At 40.1% G+C, this 22,980-nt stretch overlaps 1 protein-coding gene across 1 annotated transcript; it reads right to left on the bottom strand.

The window, feature by feature from the left end:
• Nucleotides 1-1,106: 1,106 nt before the first annotated feature.
• Nucleotides 1,107-22,665, bottom strand: LOC135876339 (sulfotransferase 6B1-like). Its single transcript, XM_065401521.1, has 7 exons — nt 22,464-22,665; nt 21,211-21,356; nt 15,002-15,091; nt 14,352-14,478; nt 12,866-12,960; nt 5,954-6,110; nt 1,107-1,237 (listed from the first exon to the last, which is right to left on the bottom strand). Exons 1-7 carry the CDS (start codon nt 22,663-22,665, stop codon nt 1,107-1,109), a joined length of 948 nt encoding a protein of 315 aa, XP_065257593.1.
• Between the last annotated feature and the right edge of the window lie 315 nt (nt 22,666-22,980).

Below are 22,980 nucleotides of genomic sequence, written 5' to 3'. Positions count from 1 at the left end.
TCACTCAATTATTGCAATTGTTACCATATCCAGTTAGTGCCTTATATATTCGGCACACTTCAAACACCTTTTTCTGAAAGCTACTATCCCACTAGCGACCCTAAGCATCAGGATGGGCTACCCCAAAGCCTCAAGCCAAGTTTTATGTCTCAGAGACCAACAGAATCTGTGAAATAGCATCTAAGCCATTGCTAGACTATAGTTTTAATTGCATTATAGCTACAGCAATTACAAAAGCAAGAGTTAAAAATGACACACAAGAAAATTTGTACAGGGTCCTGACTCTTCTCTCCCTGACACCAATTTTGTACTAGTGTAACTTCACTGATTTCAATGGAGCTGCTGCTGATTGACACCCATATATCCAAGAGGAGAATCAAGCTAATGTAGTTTGGGATACTAACAGCCAAATTCTTTGTGGGTATAAATGGGCACAATGCCTCTGACTCCAATAGTTTCCCCATTTACACCAGCAGGGAATTTGCCCATAAATCTGCAGGCAAATTTCCCAAAGCCATTCAGACCCAGACTAAAACTCTATTTTCAGAAAGATGAAAAACATTAAGAAAATATTGTGTTCCTTTATTTTAATAATTACTCTCTCTCTCTCCTTCCATTTGAGCAATGCTTATTATGGGTCTTCTTATGGAAAGATTTGTACTGACTTGAGCTGGGGTTGAATCAGTCCCTGTCTTTGGTAGAAATCCCTTTGTGAAGAAGATGCTTCATTTAAAACATTTTTTGAAAATGTCTCCACATACCAAATGCTGTTAAATATTTTAGCAAGACTGGTGGAGTTGGGTGAGATGGGGCAATGGTAGGGGGGAAAGAGGGTAGTTGGGGAGAGAGGTTCTTCTAGGTGATATGTACTGGAGCAGTGGTGTAGTATTAGTCTGGGTCTGACTGATTACAATAGCATTGAATAAAGGAATGCAGTCTAAGCATGCTGAGAATCTGCTGTCACTGTAAAGAGAGGTGGAGAGCTGTGATCATTTACAAACATTCAGAGAAGTTTGGATCACTTGATCTATTTTTCTAGTGCATGTAATGCAACTGATCTGATAGAATTGTGGGGAACTGTTGCTTTACCAATGTTTTCTTCGTCCTCAGGCTTTGCAGTACACCTCATACTTTATCTTTGCTCCCAGCTTAGTTCTTGCTAGGTGTTCTTCAAACATTTTGTCCATTTCTTGGTTCTGATCTTCATTAAAAAGGTTCTTGCAGTCGCTAACACCACCTACAAAGAAGCAACATTTATTGTGTTAGTATATATAATATATGTACAAAAACTTTGAAAATGAGGAATTTAACATTTCTATTTTTTTCTAAAGATCAGTCATTTTGATCACTTTCGCTAACTGGAGTGTGTTGCTATGATTTTTAAACACAAGGCCTGATTCAGTGTTACTTCAGTGTAATTCTACTGATGTCAGTGGAATGACTCCAATGTAAAACTCTTATAATAGAGTCCATCTCATTAAGCTTCATTGACTAATACAGTATAGCACATAAAAAGGAAAATGCACCTCATTTAAGGAAATAAAGTAATTATTAGGACTTTATGCAGTACAGTTTTGTGAGGCAGCGTTGAGCAAATAAAGGGGAATTACTTGTCTGAATTCCCCTTAGCAGATGACTGTGAGACTGGTATTCACAGCAGCAGCATCAGTGTAGTATGCTCTCCCAAGAGAAGGGACAAGAATCATAGAATCATGGAACTGGAAGGAATGCTGAGAGGTCTTCTAGTCCAGTCCCCTGCACTCATGGCAGGACTAAGTATTATCTAGACCATCCCTGACAGGTGTTTGTCTAAGCTGCTCTTAAAACCCTCCAATGACAGAGATTCCATAACTCCTAGGCAATTTATTCCAATGATTAACTACATGGGAGGAGTTTTTCCTAATGTCCAGCCTAAACCTCCATTGCTTCAATTTAAGCCCATTGCTTCTTGTCCTATCTTCGGAGGTTAATGAGAACAATTATTCTCCCTCCTCCTTGTAACAACCTTTTATATACTTGAAAACTGCTATCATGTCCTCCCTCAGTCTTCTCTTCTCCAGACTAAACAAACCCAGTTTTTTCAATCTTCCCTCAGAAGTCATGTTTTCTAGACTTTTAATCATTTTTGTTTTTCTCCTCTGGACTTTCTCCAATTTGTCCACATCTTTCCTGAAATGTGGCACCCAGAATTGGACACAGAACTCCAGCTGAGGATGTATCAGCTCAGAGGAGAGCTGAAGAATTACTTCTCCTGTCTTGTTTACAACACTCCTGCTAATACATCCCAGAACGATCTTTGCTTTTTTTGCAACAGTGTTACACTGTTGACTCATATTTAGCTTGTGATCCACTATGACCCCCAGACCCCTTTCCGCAGTACTCCTTCCTAGGAGTCATTTCCCATTTTGTATGTGTGCAACTGATTGTTCCTTCTTAAGTAGAGTACTTTGAATCATAGAATATCAGGGTTGGAAGGGACCTCAGGAGGTCATCTAGTCCAACCCCCTGCTCAAAGCAGGACCAATCCCCAACGAAATCATCCCAGCCAGGATGTCCTTATTGAATTTCATCCTATTTACTTCAGACCATTTCTGAATGGTTTGTCCAGCTCATTCTGAATTTTAATCCTATCTTCCCTTCACCACACACCTAGCACCTTTCCGAGCAGGGTAGAGCAATCTCCCTCTCACTTCCTCCTGTGCTCTTCCTTCCTGTGCCTATTTGTGGGTTTGGGTTAATAGCTTAATTGGCTTTTCTGTCCTGCCCGACCCACTAATTAAGCACAGGTCTGCCTTGTCAGCTCCAATCTGCTATGCCTGATTGCAGCTGCTGTGAACTGAGTGTTTACTCATGGGTTCCTACCTAGCACTCTGTCACACAAGGCAATAAAAATGTATCCCCTGACATTCTTTGGAGAGATCTGCCTCAAAATCCTTACCTACCAGTGAAGGGAGAGGGGAGTTCCAGTTCACTCTGTTCATAGATCTTTAGCCTTGGGCCTAAATCTAGAGCCTTATAAACTCTAGATTGCTCCTGTGAGACTATGTCCTCTTTGTCCTCAGTGATTTTTATAAAAATGATACATGTTCCCAAAATGAGTCACTTATTAAAGAAGATTGTCTGAAATTTTGAAGATCCTTCTATTAACCTCTGTCATTTTTGTGATAAAATAAAATGAAAAAAGCATAATGAATCTGGGTTACAAATTCCATATTTTCAAATTTAGTCTACACATTTAATAATTGGCATAGGTAGAAAAAGGAACAGTACTTTTTCCAGTCATGAAAGCTGTGAAGAACTCATCCCAGGTCTCATAAGACGGAAGTGGAGACATGACATTGGTAAAATGGTAAAAAGATTTTGAACAAGCACCAGTATCTAGAAAATTAATATATATTTCTGGAGCTAGACCTAGCAAAACGGCAGTATCAGAAAAATAATATTATTTAATTATAATATTGATAATTTCTTGGACCTCATATATTAGGCACATAAGTAACAATTTAATCCTAGATGCAAAGGATGCAATTCTTTCATTATTCCTCCTCATTAGATTTTGAAGATTACTGGCTAAATTCACTTGTGTGCTTGTCCTGAACTTCTTGGAGTCTCAAGTAATTAAAGATTAATCTTCTATTAAAGATTGTGTCATGTGATAAAACCTCCAGGAATATGTCCAAACAAAACTGGCAACCCTAACGAGGCTTTCAACAAACCCCCTCTGATTCAGACAAGATAAACCAATTAATAACAATTTAATACACTTATCAAATTAAAGATTTAAAAGGACACATACAAATAATGAATGCAAGCAGAAAAACAGAAACAGAAAAGCTGCTTGGATAACAGTTATCCTGGAGGGAATCAGCCTCTTCCACCAGAAGATAGCCAGATTCAAGTCACTGTTAATGTTAATGGCAAAAACTAATCTATTTGATGGAATTTCTATCGCTTTCGGACACCTGGATCATCTGGACACTCTAAGCCTAATTCTGCACTGACTTACATCAAATGCAACCCCCATGAACTTCATGGGATTTCTCAGTGCAGAATTGGCTCTCCGATTAAATTGTTTTTGATAGAATGGTTAAATAACTGATGGTGCTTCTGCCTGATACCGCCTCAGAATAGCGTAGATGATAATGAAGTCTAGGGCTCCTTTCTAAGGCAGTGTCATACAATGGGCATATGCATACTTAAAAGATCTATTAAGCATGGTGAGGTATCACATTTAAAGCACACATCTGTCATAAATTACTGGTATTAAGGACTAGAACATAATGATTTACACTTGGATACACAGAAGTTTAGATGATTTTTCCAGTGTACAAAAACAAGTGAACAGATCATACTAAGGGAAACAGATGCATTAGGTTTTGCTCTTTAGGCCTTGTAATACAACCCATATTTCATCTTTTCTCCCAGTTTAGTTCCTGCTAAACACTCTTCAAATTTTCTGTCCATTGCTTTATTCTGAGCTTCAGAGAAATGGTCCTTCCAATCACCAATAATTCCTGCAAACAATAAATATATATATATATATATATATATAATCATTTGTTAGAGAGAAAGGATCATCACTCCTTGATTGAAGTTGTAACTAGCTTTCCATTGCAAGGCTGATTTTTGCACATCACAACCTTCATTCCCGCATCTATATCCCTAAGAATTGATTCTTTCTTCTTGCGACTCTACATCTAAGGTTTGTGACCACAGGAGAATTCTTTCAGCAATCTATGAGGTGAATTGGAGAAGCCATTTCTAAGTTGTAGGATTTTTTAAAAATACAGGTAAAGTTCTTGGTATATCTTATTGATTTGGTCATACCATATCTCAGAAATAACTGGCCCCAGAAACATCCATTTTGTTATATTCAAGAGTCATTACACCAGGTGTGATTTGGCCCCAAGTCTGTAGCTTTTTTTCTTGATAAGATGGTATTCAAACTTCAAACTAAGCATGTGTCTTGTTAGATGTGGTGCTTATTCTTAAATAAATGTAGGGGAAGACATCAGATTCTCCATGCACACTCCACCATTAGCAGCTCTGTTCTTGTGTGCCAGCCTCAGCCTGTGGCAGCCACAGATCCTAACTCAGGGCCTGGTAATGCCCCCATGATTCATAACCCATAGAGGGGAACTTCCACACACAAATCTGATGTATTCTCTGTGGAAGGTGGGGTGAACTGTCTTCACATCATCTTGCCCTTTCTCTAGAGCCCATCTGATCCACACATCAGGAGAGGTGGGCCAGTGGTGAGGCTGAAGGAAAGACAGACGTAGTCTCCCCACCAACGGACGGGATTCAGTGAAATCCCAATGAAAGATAATAGAGCCCCATGCTAATGTGAGCTACAGGTAACCCCACTGTATCTCGGAGTACCTTCCTGAGCTAACCAGTGGCAGTGCCAGAGTCACTGCAGCAATTGTATTGGGTGATTTCAACTTCTGCACTGATTGTGGCGCTTCTGCATTAGCTCAAGATTCCACAGCCACCAATAACAGCCAGAGAACTAGCCCAGGGACAGTCTGGCTCAACACCTATAGTTGGATGCACTCTGGATTTTGTCTTTGGCCTGGGATTGGAGGTGGCTGTTACATGCTCATCACAGTGGGGGTTATCAGTGCTACTCTAGTGGCATCAGAGAGGCCTTTCCCTGGCCATCCACCCAGCTATAAAAGGTTCCTGGATACTAGCCCAGCAAGATAGAGGTCCTGACCCACTAACCCTTGCAGAGGACTGTGCCTTCACATCACACCAGCAAGCTAGAGTTGCCAAGCCTGTGATGTCACAGAGGGCCAGGCTTTCACAACAGCCCTAAAAGATGGGATGCTGCAGCCAAGACCTCATCAGAACCTGCGCCTTCAGTTCACCCAGCCAGCTAGAGGTGCTGTGCTAGTGACTTCACTGCAAGGGACTGGTGATCATTTATAGGGAGTGTTCAGAAATGTACCTTTACGGAAGAGAATTTTCCCAAATGTTCCATGAGTTTTGGAGGATTTCTCTTTCATAGCTTTGAAGCTTCTCTTCTCTGCAACAGTCTGAATCTCTTCCTCACTCAGGGAAAACCCAAAGAAGTCAGCTATTTTTTTCAGTCCTAACGTCTGATTCTGAAAAAAAGGAAGATAAGAGTGAATATTATTGAAATAATATTCCATTTGGATCTCACCTGTGGAGTGATTATAAGAGTATCTCTGAAGGGTTCGTACTTTCACAGAGCAGAATTACTGTGAAAAATCTGCAACTACTTCCTTTTGCATCACTGAGGAACTCTAAGAGGTGTAACTTCCAGGCAGGTTCTGTACAGCGGGCCTTGTCCTGAACTCCTCACTCATGCAAGTAGGATACTTTGGCTAAACGAAGAGTGGGGTCTGTACTTTTTATATGTAGCTGTGCATACAAGTGAATAATAATAATACCTAGCACTTTTGAGCACATAATTGAGTCCAGAGAGTTTGTATCTGTTAATATTCATAGACTTCAGGTGTGCTGAAGCAAAGGGCATTGCTAAAAAATGTGTAAATAAGGATATGTCTGAATATAGAATTCTGTGCCCTTCACACACCAAATGATGGTGCATTTTGACAGATACAACAGTGAGCTGAAAGAGCTGTTCTAAGGGGATTTGACAATAGTGGACATAAAAATAATAAGAGGAAAACAAGGAGAATCAAATAAGGTAATCAAATAAGGAGCCTAGGAGCCCACCCGTCTGCATCCCTGAGAGACAGCCACCCAGACTTCTGGTATCTTAGGGAGCTGGTGAGCCTGGAAGCCCAGCTCTTCAACTGCTCACCAGATGGTCTGCCAAGGAGCCTGACTGCTGAGGATCAAGTCGCCTGAAAGCTTGGGACAACCCCAGCTCCACCACTGAGATTGCCAAGAAGCATGGGAACAGAGAGGTGGGCAGGTGGGTGAGCTAGCAGGAAAGCAGGCAGGCAGGATGGCCAATTGGCTGTCCTACCTGGTTTCCATTGAAAGTATTGAAGCAATCTACATGTTCCCACGGAACACGTAGAGTCCATCGAATCAGCATTTTCTGTTGGAAAGCTGACAACCTCTTAGAGAGACCGAGAAAGAGAGATTGCATTAGGCTTTTTCTAAATAGATTTAGTGTGGGGCCAAGGTACCACACTGCAGGCACTGAAAAAAATTAGATCACCCTGTTTTTATTTTATTTTTTTAAATAATCTCCCATACACCTTTTCCAATTTGCAGCAAGCTTTCCAGGAAAAAATCTACCCTGCCCTATGTCACAGCTGTAAAATTTCAGGTGAATTTATTTCAGGTTAGCAAGGTTGGGTGTCGGGATCACAATCAGACTGCAAACTGAACACAGTTTTTCCACTTAACCTATTATACATGTGTTTAGCGTTTCCCCATGGTCACTCTCCATATGCTTTGTGATAACTGGGCATAATAGGAAGGCATGCTAAAGACAGCCTTGATTTACAAATGGAAATTATTGTTAGATGGCTTTGTGGATTTTGTCAGTGCTTTACACACTTCATGTTACTGTAATTTAGGTTTTAATGCAATATGTAGAATACAATCCTATGCAGCTCACTCATGTGTGAGATTTGAAGAAGTCCACATTTTAGTCCACATTGGTTACATATGGCCATATCTTATTGTCCTCCATTTTGGCAGAATTTCCCACTAAAGACAATTAAAGTTTTGACTGAGTGAGGACTGAAAAACTTGGCCAGTTTTATAGTGAAGATGTTTGGTTTGAGTTTCAGAGACTCACTGCACCCACATGCCCCAGCAAAACCAGTGGGAACTGTAGATATAATCATAGAAGAATCATAGACTATTAGGGTTGGAAGAGACCTCAGGAGGTCATATTGTCCAACCCCCTGCTCAAAGCAGGACCAACACCAAACTAAATCATCCCAGCCAGGGCTTTGTCAAGCCGGGCCTTAAAAACCTCTAAGGATGGAGATTCCACCACCTCCCTAGGTAACCCATTCCAGTGCTTAACCACCCTCCTAATGAAATAGTGTTTCCTAATATCCAACCTAGACCTCCCCCACTGCAACTTGAGACTATTGCTCCTTGTTCTGTTCTCTGCCACCACTGAGAACAGCCAAGCTCCATCCTCTTTGGAACTTGTCCTTGTTGAACCTCATCAGATTTCCTTTGGCCCAATCCTCCAATTTGTCTAGGTCACTCTGGACCCTATCCCTACCCTCCAGCTTATCTACCTCTCCCCCCAGCTTAGTGTCATCCGTGAACTTGCTGAGGGTGCAATCTATCCCATCATCCAGATCATTAATAAAGATGTTGAAGAAAACCTGCCCCAGGACCAACCCCTGGGGCACTCCGCTTGATACCGGCTGCCAACTAGACATCGAGCTGTTGATCACTACCCGTTGAGCCCGACAATCTAGCCAGCTTTCTATCCACCTTATAGTCCATTCATCCAATCCATACTTTTTTAACTTGCTGGCAAGAATACTGTGGGAGACCATATGAAAAGCTTTGCTAAAGTCAAGATATATCACATCCACTGCTTTTCCCATATCCACAGAGCCAGTTTTCTCATCATAGAAAGCAATCAGGTTGGTTACGCATGACTTGCCCTTGGTGAATCCATGTTGACTGTTCCTGATCACCTTCCTCTCCTCCAAGTGCTTTAAAATGATTTCCTTGAGGACCTGCTCCATGATTTTTCCAGGGACTGAGGTGAGGTCTGTAGTTCCCCGGGTTCTCCTTCTTCCCTTTTTTAAAGATGGGCACTATATTTGCCTTTTTCCAATCGTCCAGGACCTCCCCCAATCACCATGAGTTTTCAAAGATAATGGCCAATGGCTCTTCAATCACATCAGCTAATTCGCTCAGCACCCTCGGATGCATTAGATCTGGACCCATGGACTTGTGCATGTCCAGCTTTTCTAAATAGTCCTTAACCTGATCTTTCACCACTGAGGGCTGCTCACCTCCTCCCCATACTGTGTTGCCCAGGACAGCAGTGTGGGAGCTGACCTTGTCTGTGAAGATCAAGGCAAAAAAAGCATTGAGTACTTCAGCTTTTTCCACATCATCTGTCACTAGGTTGCCTCCCCCATTCATTAAGGTCCCACACTTTCTTTGACCTTTTTCTTGTTGCTAACATACCTGTAGAAACCCTTCTTGTTAGATGCTCAGTATTTTTTAATATTAGGCCACTGGCTCATGTTAACAGTATATGTTAAAAAAAATCTTAGGGCTAAATGAAGGCCTGGTGTAAGTGGGTGCAAATCCATTGAAAGATAATGGCGTTACACCTGCTTACAGCAAAGCTGACATTGGCTCTTGGTAATGATTTCCCCATGAAGTGGATACTATTACATGTAGGCCTTATTCATTCCAAAGTCTCTTTGTTCCTAGATTCAAGTTTCTTTGGCACCTTGATGGTCACAGAGGGTGAAATTCCACCCTGCTCGGAGGTCTTGAAACAGGACTATATGACATTTGCATCCCATTTATTTCATCATAGGGTTTAAGTAGAGATGATTAAAAAATTTCCACTGAAACGTGAGGTTTTTTAATAGAATGTGACTTTTTGATTAAATTTTCATTAAAATTTTGTTTTTGTCAGTTTCTGTAAAAAAAAAAAAAAAAAAGTTCTCCCAATTTTTGGGGGGTTCATTTTTCAAGAAAAACTAAAAAAAAAAAAAAAGTCTCATAGAAACAAAACAAAAATAATGGTTTCCATTGAAAATTTTCACAGGGGTATATGTGTGTTAAAACAATTAATTCCTTTCCAGCTCCGTATTTAAGTGAGACTGAAGTGGTATATAGGCCTTGCATGGGCTTAGTAACTGTGTTATTAACATTAGCTATGCACTATTTCAGTATGAAGTAAAGATTCCTTTAAACAGCATTAACCTCACCCAGTGTTTTCCCCAGAAATTGAAATTGGGGGGGTGTTCGACTTTACAGGGGGTGGGTCAGAGCTGATGAGGGGTGAGACTGTCAGGGTGAAGGTGGGCTGTATGGCACCAGAGTAAAAACTGAAAAATGTTTCATGACCATTTTATTAGATTTAACTCATGTTTTAAAATCATCACACAAATTAAAGTTGGCTACTCAAGCCTTCTATGAAGCACTACATCTACATCCTTCTTGGTTTCTTGTTATAATTTTGCACAACTCTGTTAATGAACTTCTTAAATGCAATGCGTTCATCTTTGGTGGCTTCTCGTGTGTCCGGTACTTCCATTCCTTCAATTGATATGCTCATTAGTTCATTCACATGATCAGGCAGAAGGCGACTTCTTTCAGAACACAAATTCTATTCAATGAGGAAAAAGAACACTCAACTGTAGCTGTTGTGACTGGGAGTAGCAAGAGATTAATTCCTACTTCTTTCATCCCAGGAAACATAGCCTAAAGATCGGGTCGAGCTACTAGTGATGATAAAAAAAAAAGTTGAAGTCAAATCTTCATTCATTCGTTGTATAATATTCCACTCTGTGTTCAAATTCTCTATTTTGTCCTGGGCACATGGAAGCTCCATTGCTGGTAGTGCCTCACTTCATTCAACTGTCTGTGTTTTATAGGCCAGGGATCTGTAAAAGCTACGTAGAGGTTGAGTAGAATCTAGAAGTCACTGTTGTAGATTTTTAAGAATCAAGTCTGTGTACTTTTTCAGTTGTCTTAACAAACACTTCTTGTCCTCTTCACTTAAGGATTCAATATAAATGCCTTCATTAGTCAACTTCTGGACTGAAGTCTTTGCTTCTTCCAGTACTTTTTCAATGGATAGCTCTCTGATTGATCCAAATGTAGCTTCTATTGCTGGACAAAGATCTACTACTGTTATAGCAGGTGCCTGGATGGCATTGTTTAATGACCCAAATGGTTTCAACAGTTGACTTACAAGAGAGAGAATGGCAATAATCTTCTCTGAATGTAGTAGCAAAAGTAATCCACCAGCCTCACTACTTAGATCCATCCCATCTTGGTAGATACTTTCCAAAGCCAGTAATAACGGCTGGAGTAATGTTAAGACAACAGCCAAGGATCGCTCATGAGAAAGCCAGAGAGTTTTCCCAGATTGGTCTAATTTGAACTTCAGTCCCAGTATATCTTCTATATTTTCCAAGATATTCAGTCTTTTTGGACCCTTGCTGAAAAAAATATAATGAAGATATTAAATTTATAGCTTTTTTAATATCTTTTGAAGAGTCTGCAGCTCATACTAGCACTAGTTAGAGTAGATGGCCTCTGCAGTGTGTATAGGAGAGATTAGGTTTACACTTTTCTCTGAGCAAAGCTTATACTCCACCATGTCTTCCAGAGAAGTTTGCAGCTCTATCAAATGCACAAGCAGCCATCTGTTTTGGGTTCAACTGACAAGCATTTAACTCTTCTAAGATGTGGGTTGTCACAGATGCAGCCGATGTGTCTTCTATAACTTGAACATCTAGAAATGCATCTACTGGCCTACCACTGACATCAAGATAACGTACACAATGACTTAATACTTGATGCCCATTTGCATCAGTGCATTCATCAGCCATGTATGCAAATTTTTTGAATGTGGTGAGAGAGTTCTTCACATTTTCAACTGTTGAGTCTTTCACTGTTGCACCACATGCTTCTAGCCAGTCAGTTGAGTTTCTTGCAGAAAGATAGTGAGCATTTGCTGGTCTTGTTCGGAACCAGTGTTCAACTTCAGGATGAACAAGTGACAATGCACTTAACATTGGCCTCCAGTTTGTAGTGTGTGGTATCTCTTGCTTAAATAGAAAGTAGGATGCCACAGCCATGTTTGTTCACATGAACTGTGTTGTGTCTCCAGCATTCTTAACAGCCTCATTAACACTCACCGGTGTTGTCCTTGGTCAGTGGAGACTCAGAGTTCAGAGGTGCTTTCATGTGAGTTTACCTCCCAGGTGGGGGGCAAGAAGGCACCTTGCTCGTTCCTCCAGCTGCTCACTGTTCGCTCTGGCCACTGTTCACTCCATTGCTCAGTTGCCAATGGCCCTGCACCGTCACCTTCTGCTGCCACCTGCCACTGCGACCTCTGCAAATTGGTCTCTTGAGGTTCCACCCAGCTCTCAGTGATTTCAGCTGAGCTCTCAGTGGGGGAACCTCGCTGCTAGTGCAGACTGGGCTGTCTCTTCCACAGAAACACTGTCCCACAGCAGGTCATTATCAGTGATTTCAGCTGTAGTGGTCACTTAACAAAACAAAAGACTATCGATGGATCCTAATCAGCTCTGTCTTTAAACAGTGGAGGGGGCAGGTCAAATAGTACTTGTGACTCAGGCAGACCATCAAGCAAAACACCTATCCCCACCCTCTTTCTTGATGCCCTCAATCAGCACAGGCTAAGTACAGTTCTACTGCCCTTTACTCATACAATAAAAATAACATTTCGTTACCCCTGCCCCCTCGCATTCAAGTGATTTGTAACCCAACCAAAATCTATCACTTGGGCAACACAGCTCTGTTTGCTGGATACCTAGGTAGATTAGGTGTGAATGTAAATATAACCTGGTCCTGAAGCCTTTCCCCCCAGCTTATCACTAGCTGTCAGGGAGAGCTCATTTAGACTTTGCTTACAAATCATAGTTTGAAATTATTAGGTTGGCCAACAGCACTGACATGCATGCATTGACATTGTCATGAAAAACAAAAGCTGTATAAGGAAGCTAGTCTATGTTTATATTTTTCAAATCTATTATACTTTTTCAGATACACGTATTTTATCATACACTTTATATGCTTTTAAAGTGTGTATTAATGTTTCAATTTCAATTCAAATTTCTAAGCAATCACTAAATTGGTAACACTGCATATAACTAGTTCACAAAACTGGGGGGTGGGTGTTGGGGAATTTCGGGGGAGAGGGGGGTTCAGGGAAATCCACCTCTTTCAGCCCTTCATAGGTTATCGCCATAACCTTTTCATCATCCATATGCTTGTTCCATTCAACTAAATAATCAAAATAGGAGCCCCGGGACACTGGAGGAAAAAAACCAGAAAAACAGAATGATTCAATAATAATGAGGTAAAGATTAATTGTGACAGGGGACATGGACTCCTTTTATAGGCTTAGGCTGATTTCTTGGTATCAGACAGGGTTTTGAGGTGAGGACTACAGTAATGCATTTTGCCACTGCTCTTCTGAACAGGAGCCATAAGTGTTCCTTCCATCTGATGGCTAGTACTGGCCACTAATGGAGGAGCACATATCTGCTAGGTGGAAAGGACTAAACACCCTTTTAACCACCTTAGGGACATAGCGTAGATTTTAGAAGCTGGAAAGCTAGCCAGCTGAACATTCCAGTGCACATCCTGTCTCATTGCTGGCTGGGTCGAAAAGGAGTCTTTCCTTTGCACTGATCCCAACTACAACTGAGTGAGCGATGGATTTTTTTGGTTCAGACAGTGAACTAAAAAATTCAAAAAAGAATCTTGTTTGATTTGAACCAATAACAATTTTTTAATTTTTTTGTAAAATCAAAAAAATAGAAAAAAATTAGTTTAGAAGCAACCAGAATGTTTCACTTGACTCCAAACAAATTTTATTTTGAATTATTCACTTTGATTCAGACGTTTTAGGTGCTTTTCACCCTTTTGTGGTAATTTAAAAGTGAAATGGCATTTTGAATAGAAAAGTTGAACCAAATATTTCAAACTGAAACAGTCAAAGTGAAATGATTCAGAATGATTGAAACAAAATGTTTCCTCTGTTTAGAAATTTTGTTTCTAAAATTACAAAATTTAAATTCTAAAATTTAGTTTCAAACAAAACTATTTATCAAATTCAACCTGAAATCAGCAAACATTTTTGGCCCCCCAAAAAACAATTAGTTGAAAATATTTCGCTCACCTCTATTCCCAAGACTTTTCGCCTTCTACCCAGTAAATGAATTCAGCTTATGCATACATTAGCAGAAAGAAAAGTTATAGGGTGAAGTTGGTTTGAGTTGGTATATTGGGTTTGGATTTCTAGGCCAGCATGCGTATGTCTATTTTAATAAGTTTAGGCATAGTTGGTAATATAATTCATATTTAATTTCCTAAATCTGTGTTTCAGATTATATAAGATTCAGGGTAATGGTGGTCAGGCCATAAGAGCTTACATGACCTACTCAAGATCACAGAGGGAGTCAGTGTCCACAAATAAATTATCTCTTGATTTCAGGGGTCACAGTCTGATTTCAATTACATCATTTATAAATCTAGAATAACTTTATGACCAAGAAGTTTTCTTGAATTATAACAGTACAACTGAGATCAGAATCTGCCCTACATCTTCCTGAATCCCAGTGCCCAGTTTTGCCAGTGCACTAATTAATCAGAATAGCTAAAAAAAAAAAAAAAAAAAAAAACAGAAAAACAGAGTGTACATTTTCCATGCATAAAAGCTGTAAAATACGCATCCCATGAGCTGAAGGAGGGAAGTGGAGGCATATTGTTGTGAAAATGGAAGTAAGATACAGCAGTGTCTTTTGGATTTCGAACCACCAGCAGTATCTAAAAAACATAAGTAAATGAATTATTTGTTTAAAGGTTGAAAGTCGATACAAAAAAGTTTTTAATTTTCCTAGCACAATGAGCACTATAGGAATACAAATAATTAGGTAAGAAAAAGTTTTATTTGTTTAACAATCACAGCAGCAATAGAATCAGTTTAAATAATTTTACCTTATTTGAAAAATAAGGAATGGCAAAGCTCATTAACAGAATATTTCTGCTGAAATGATAGCAGAGAAACAGTAAACATTTAAATTGTCAGCATTAGGTTTCAGTGTTCATGCACCATGTAGATGAATGGGGCCAGTTTACTCCCAGCCTAAAGCTATTCTTTCAGCTGTTTGCTGTCCCAGTACATAACACTGTATCAGTTCACATGCAGAAATCTTATCTTCACAACTATAAAAGTTAGATGGAATCATAGAAAACACAAGGCCCTGCATATAACATAGAGGAAAACCAAACTGGTCTGAAAATGCCATTACAGTTGGTATTTTCTACAATACTGTAAATGAGGACTTACCTTAGCCTTGCTTTTGAAAACAGATTTCGGCAGGACTTGAGGAGGGAGATGTGTTATTATGATTCTTCTGAAAGGTAATTCCTTCATCCTCTTTAAATAAAATTGGAAAGAAACATAGAATTAAATAGTCTCTTTAATAGAATGTTATCTTTTTAAGAATTATTTGTTTTAAAGAATTAGACTTAACAGGAAATAATATTTCTTTCAGCCAATCCAGAGGGTGACTATTTCACTACCATTAATATACAGCAGAATCTAAGACAAATTAGCATTAATTTTTCCAAGTCCTTCTTGAATCCCTCATTTCTTTCAAACTTTAACTACCATGCTCCCAATTATGAATGTTCCTCTAATGCAGTGGTCCCCACCCTTTTTGTGGCCAATAGCACATTCATGTTTTCAGAAGAGTGTGGCGGGCGTCAACAATTTTTCAAGGCTTATTTTGCATTTGTACATTAAATAATACCAAAAAATCATATTTAATATTACATAATATATGAATCCATAAGATAAAAAAGGTAATTTTATATGTAAAAAGTATTAATTAAATTATCCGGCAATTACTCTTTCACTTTACCATGTGAATTTGCTCTTTTTTATCTACCTGCAAGAAAAATTTAGGAGTTTTTACAAAATAAATATCATAAACAGTTTTCATCTTATTTATTTTATAAAAGTAAAACATTGTTGAACTGCTGGTCCAAATATATTTATTATTCTTACTTTAACATATATAGCCAGTTATGGTGAATTAAAAAATATTCTTTGTATTGTTACTTGTATCTGGATTTCAATAAACAAACAAACAAATATGAAAAAAAGTTAAACACAAGTTAATCATACACACTCATCAACACTTAATGGAAAATAGGTATCATTAATTCACGTGGTTTTTCTAATAATGTCAGTGTGATTTTTGGCACTGCATTTCTTCAGCCAATTTTTCGTAGTTGGGAGAGTAGGATGATATTCCCATTCGTAAGCAATCGTCAAGATGGGCATCTGTAAGCCGAGATCTGTATTTTGATTTTATGATGTTCATTGTTGAAAACAAAACTTCGCATAGATAAGTGGAACTGAAATAAGATTTTATTTTGTATGCTACATTTTTTAAGGCAGGAAACTTTTTTTGGTCAACCAGATTCCAAAAGTTTTCATCTGTTGCACAGGATTTTAGAACAATATCATTTTGAAGATCCAAAATCTCCAGTTCCACTTCTTCTGTTTTTACTTGAATGAGACTTGCAATTGATGTAGCCATTTCTGTTACCTCTATTTGGCAAGTAAAAAGATTCATAAGAAAGGCAACTACAGGCTCAATGATGGTGAACTGTTGAAATCTCTTTTCAAATTGTTCCAGAAGTGTTCGAATGTGGATAACAAATGGTGATGGGTTAAAATCACTGTCACATACCATTTTCTTCATACTTGGGAAATGTACGAGAGACTTCGTCTTCATATGTGACATCCACAAGATCAGTTTTGCTTTGAATGATTTTACAGAACCTATCATTTGAGCCACATGTTTGTCTTTTCCCTTGAGCTCAAGATTTAAAATGTTCAATTTGTCAGTGATGTCGGCAAGAAAAGCCAAGTCCATTAACCAGCTGGAGTCTTCTAGTTGCTCGAAGTTCTGATTTGTGGACTTCAGAAATTCTTTGATCTCTTCAATTAGACTTAAAAAACGTGCAAGAACTTTACCTTTGCTCAGCCATCATACTTCTGTGTGCAAGATAAGATCAGATTGATTATCATCAACATCTTCCAACAGGGCCTTAAAAAGTCGGTGTTGCAAAGGTTTTGCTCAAATAGAGTTAATTATTTTAATAACGACATTCATGACATGTTGAAAAGAAAGAACTTGGACGCACAAAGCTTCTGGGTGGATAATGCAATGATAAGACATAAAGTTCGGAAAGGATTCATTCTTCTTGCAGAGTGCAATGAATCCACTGGCGCTGCCCATCATTGCTGGTGCCTCATCAGTGGTGATCGCAGACAGCTTGTGTAGTGGCATACTAATTGATGTTGCGTATGATTTGAATAAATTATAGATGTCCTCACCCTTTGTTCGCCCTTTCATAGGCAATACTTTTAGTAACTCTTCTTTTACAGTGAAGTCACTAAATACCATCCTCACCATAACTGCCAACTGCGCTGTATCTGATATATCTGTCGACTCATCGAACTGCAGTGAAAACCAGTCACATATTTCCAAGTCATCCTTTAGCTGAGTTTGCATGTCGCTTAAAATTGCATGTATCCTCCTCATAACTGTGTTGTCTGATAACTGCAAGTCTTGTATTGCCAACAAAATCTCACGCTTGTTAGGAAATCCTTGAAACAGGCAATCAGCACCAGTCAAAAATGCTTCCTTCAACAATTCACCATCTTGAAAGGGTTTTTTTCTTCTTTGCGAGCAGATGAGCAATTTTAAAGGAAGCAATAATAGCACTTTTAGACTTTACCACTTGTCTAGTGAAAACAGATAGCTGGGCAGATAGGTTTGATTTGAGTTGATTAATTTTCTTCTTTCTCAACTCAGATTTAAGTGGATGGCTAATGTCAAAAGAGCTGTGATTAGTTTGGAAATGGCGTTGGACATTATGTTTTTTCGGCACTGTAACAGTACCACCGCACAATAAGCAAACACATTTCCCTTTATTTTCAATAAAACAATAGGATTCTTCCCACTCTGCGTTGAAATAATACGTATGTTGTCTTTTATTTGAACCACTCATTTTGGGGCAAAATGTTAAAAAAATAATAAATCACAAAGCACAAGAAAACAGCAGTATCAGTGCAGCGGAAGAATACTCAGATACAGGTCGGCTCCAGGCATCAGCGGAGCAAGCACGTGCCTGGAGCGGCACATGCTAAGGGGCGGCATTTTGTCCATTCTTGGGACGGCTGAGACCGAGTGGGGTGTTTTTTTTTTTTTTTTTCTGCTTCGGCAGTCCGAGCCGCTTTTTTGCAGTTCTGGGCAGCGCAGAGAGAAGCTGGAGAGAAGCCGCGGCCCCGTGCCTGCCTGGGACAGAGAACACCGGCGCCCGCATCCTGCAGCCCCGGAGTTCTCTCTCCCCGGCAGGCGTAGGGCCGCAGCTTCTCCCCCCGCTGGGCACTACTTTTCACACCGTGTCACTAGGCGGACGCACATAAATGCCCCGGCGGGCGCCATGGCGTCCGCGGGCACCACGTTGCGGACCACTGCTCTAATGCTCTCTAGTGAATGTGGTCCCATGTATGTTGCTCCTCCAGAGAAAATACGGTGCAAGACCCTGTTCTAACAGAATTTCCAGCCTGACTAGAAATAGGGGGCCTGTTCTTTTGAGATGTCCAGCTGAGTTTAGGCAGAACCAGTGATACACTCATTATCTAATGGCTGACAATAAGCACTTCTCCAGAACCTCTTAGACATTCAGATAAACAGACCTAGCAAACCACTCTGCAATAGCACCTTCTAGTGACTCCCAGTAAGGGTGCATCTGCTGACATCTATGGCGTGGCTTTGTGGCTTAGCAGATGGATAAAGCAGTACTGGTATTCAGGAGACCAGAGAGTTTGTGTGCAAGTCATTTCTCCACTCTGTGCCTCAGTTTTACCTTCCATAAAATGGGGATAATGATACTTACCTCCTTTGTAAAGTGCTTTGAGAGCTACTGATTAAAAGAGCTATATAGGAGCATGGTATTATTATGCGTGTCTAATCAGTATCTTTCTATAGTTCCAAAAAGACAGGTCACCATATCACAAAAATCAGCATCATAGCTAGGGCCCTACCAAATTCATGGTCTCCCCCGTGAAATCGGAATAGTATAAGATAAAAAGACCCAAAAGACCAGATTTTATGGGGGGAGACCAGACGTCACGGTCTGTGACATGTTTTAGGTAGGGCCCTAATCGTAGCTCTGTCTAATTGTCCTTAGAGATGGGAAATACAGTTCAAACAGAATAAAAGCCAACCTAAAACTTTAACCAAACCCTTTTTTTTCAGTTTGATAAAGTGAAATGAAAGGGGTGGCTAAAGCATGCTACTAGGAATCAGGAGACTGGGTTCTTCCCGTTCTGGCTCCGTCACAGACTTCCCGTGCTACCACTTTGGGATCAAGGAGAGACAATGTGGCAGTGGGAGGAGAAGTGTTAGTTGAAGACTAGTGAGCTGATGTTGGGAGTGTTTTGGATGGATGAGAGAAAGAAAGGTGGAGGAGGATGGAATACGGGAAATGGGGAAAGCTGAAGGGGGAAAGAAGTGGATTTTTCAAAACAATTCAGATTAATCTGAATGAGCATCTAATGGACCTGGAGACAGGATGATGTCCCTGTTACTACAGCAGAGCCTTCTAGGTCAGGGTTTGAGATGCATTGACAGGACAGGGTGAAGATGTTTGCATTGCTTGTGTTATGAGAGCTTTTTGGCCAAACAGAGGGCCCTATAAGATGAAGTCATCGATATAACACCTTTCTCAGGCAATAAAATCAGTTACTTACAGAAATGATAAAATAAAAGCACACACAAATTCTGTCCACAGGGAGCGTACAAGGTATATCAATCAGCTGTTCAGCAGCTGCAGATTCAGTGAGCTTTGTACTGGTGTTAGAGGTTGTTCATCTAGGATTAATCACTTATCTCTTGAATTTTTGCTCCTCTTGATCTCTATATTTGACAATGAATGAAACTCCTCCTTATGACATGGGAAGTAATATTTGTCCAGTAATTGTTATTCATTCATGCTCCGACTATCCCTTTTTATTTACTCATTGACCTGCACATGTATCCCTAATGTTTGGGCGTTTTTGCCCATAGACAGCTCAGAAAAGCCACAGAACGAGAGGAAGCATAGATCCAAATATCTCTGCTGCAGTTCTGGCTTCCCACCAGATTTATGGACTGGTCATGCTGCCAGCCAGGGGCGGCTCCAGGCACCAGCGCAGTAAACAGGTGCTTGAGGCGGCCAACGGAAACGGGCAGCATGTCCGGCTCTTCGGCAGCAATTCCGCGGCGAGTTCCTCGATCCCTCTCAGAGGTAAGGCCCTGCTGCCAAATTGCCACCGAAGAATGAAGTGGCAGCAGTAGAGCTACCACCCATCGTGGCTTTTTTCGATCGCGGCTTCTTCTTTTTTTTCCGCCGCTTGGGGCGGCAAAACGCTGGAGCCAGCCCTGCTGCCAGCAGTAGATACGCGGAAGCAGGAAGGGGTTCAGGGGCAGGTCCACCCAGATAGTTGATATGGTCCCTCAGTTTCACCATATGTGTCCCCAAAAGTATCAGTGTTCCCTTCACACCCCTCCCCGCCCTCACTCTTGGGCAGATTACTACTGCTGTCTTCTGTGGGAGAGCTGTGCATGGGCCCAGGGTTAGCACCCTGCTGTGTTTACCCCCTCAGTCTGCTCTTAGTTTTGGCCCTAACACCATTCAGTGTTATTTAATGTCCTTTTCCTGCAATAGATGAATGCAATACCAAATCTTGATCTTGCCTCTCTGTGAGTGTGGAGCCCTTCCACGGCTCTATGGCCCATCTAGATCTGTGGAGCAGTGCAGAGATTGAAAGGGGAAGACCCTCAAGGGCAGCAGCCATAGAACTATTCCCTACTACCCTTTTCTCCGAAGGCAGACTCTGAGTGCTCTCCCATTGCCTCCCCCAGTAACTCTGAAATAAGGGGAGGGATCTCTCCAGCTGAGTGAAATCCTGGGAAACTGTGATGCAGAAAATCAACCCTGGAGCTGACTGCGAATTTAAAAAGGAGCTGTTAGCAACCAGAATGGGAGACTCCTAGGCCAAAGACTACTAGGCCATTTTCTATCATGGAAAATTAAATGGAGAGGGGGTAACAGAAACTCCCCTAAACCCCTAGTCCCATTCACAATTGCCTGTTTTGGGGTGGAGGGTCTCAAATCCCTCCTCTCCACATAGTCAGCTCTATGGGGACAGTAGTAGTGCAAAGGAGAGGGAGAGCGACAGATCAGGATTTAAGGAAACCCAGTGGTGTGGAGGTCATTATCATGAATTCTCCACCCCTTGTCTGAACTTCCATGGTTTATAGTCATAGACTGGCTAAGCAAATGCACTGCACCCTGATTGTGCTGACCTGATCACACCTTGGGGGAGGTAAGAGTCCTCCATAGCCTGTAAAATTCAGCCATTACATTTTATCAATTCTTAAATATGTCAAACAGTTCATATTAACATTTCTAATATTATCCTGTGCTGACTTTAAATGTCTCTGGATCGCCATATTCTAGATGTAGAAATACAGATAATTCATTTGTAATATTAATTCTCTCATTAATTTCCTCCTCTGTATATTTTGCAGCTGTAATTTCCAAGTCATTTAGGACTTGATCAACCCAGTTAGTACCTGAACAAAAGAGAAACTGGTTTAAAGACTATGGAAGTGAAAATTGTCACAACAAGTGTTGAATGTATTTAGTTGCAAATACCTGTGTATGATATCAATTATTGTGCAAGAAAAAAACATTAACATTCATGGATAGTAGCTAACTAAACTGAAATCTTACTTTGATACAGGAATATTTTCCTGTTGTATATGACACAAGCTATGAGTGAACAGAAGTGTCATATAATTGGGCTAAATAATCTGTCAACAAACAGGAACTGTCCTGTTTGTGAAGCTCATAGTTCTTTACGACTAACCATTAGGTTATAATTCACTAAATTAAAAACCATGTTCTCTGGGTGAATTCATGTCACAGATAAATGCAGGCACCACCATTGTCACTGACTAGGCTCCTACTTGCCAATCCAGGGTAAGCCATTAGTACTAGCTTGACCAAAAGCCAAATATACAATAATGACTTCTAAAAAGAAGAAATCAATTTGGGGGAAATGGACAGAAACACTTGTGATCACAGTTATGTGAAATCTGGATACCCTCATATCTGTGAGTCACATTGTGTTTTTTCTCACATTTCAGTTGTGTAAATTTGGAATCATTCTATTGGCTTCAATTGAGTGTTTGCAGATTTACAGCAGTGCAACTGACAGCAGAATTTGATCCAATTTTTCCATATGAGACTTGCTCAATTAATAAGTGAAGGAATTGTTTTTCAAACCACCAGCTCTTCAAACTCAGTCAAGCTGTCTTCTTCTCAGCTCATTCATCATCACAATGCAAAATATTAGTAAAGGTTTGTCGTCTGCATTGAATCAGATCTACAATGAGACACAGGAACATTTTCTCTAAACTGATAAACGCTGAACATATATAGTTACTTAAAATGTAAATATGCAAAGGCAGAAGAAAGAAATTGACAGACATTAATGGCCAAAATTATTATTCTCACCTCATTCATCTGAACAATCCCTAATACAATATCTTTATGATGGACAGCATTTACTATAAACTGCAGCCCCATATAATCATTGCATTAAATACTGCCTAATCATTCATAACTACTGTATAACATTTCACATTTAGTTTTTGTAACAAGCTAGCAATAGTCACCACTTTTAGGGTATCCTGCTAGGATCACATCATCACTCCTGGCTTCAAAAGAATTAAGAACTTGCAAAGTTTCCGGGTTGCAAAAAGCAGCAGGGCACAAAATTCCCTTATAGGAAAATAGGAGGTCTTCAGGAGCTCTCTTTTCACTATCAGCCAATATCTTATCCAGATATTCAACTACTGTCTTCCTGCTCTTATCCATGTTTGTGAAACTCTCTATTCAGAGAGACTGAAACACAAGCTGTCTTTTAGTGAAATAATTGTGGTTGTGATGTATGGTGTAATTTAATGGTAAATGACACTCCCTTGGCATGAAGGTAAATGTTACTGATTAATTTGGAGTGTTTGAGATTGAAAGGGGCTGTGGCCTTATGTACTGAGCTTTCTAAATATCTGGAACTATAAGCATCCCAGAGAAACACACACTGCACTTTGCATGCAGTAGTTCCCACCTGAGTCAAGGGAAGTTTTCAGATACTCAACAATTTTGAAAATCAGGCCATTTATTTAAGTAGCT

The sequence above is a fragment of the Emys orbicularis genome, chromosome 3, assembly GCF_028017835.1.
Source record: "Emys orbicularis isolate rEmyOrb1 chromosome 3, rEmyOrb1.hap1, whole genome shotgun sequence".
In the NCBI taxonomy this organism is placed as follows: domain Eukaryota; kingdom Metazoa; phylum Chordata; order Testudines; family Emydidae; genus Emys; species Emys orbicularis.
This window is presented reverse-complemented; position numbering and strand designations above follow the sequence as displayed.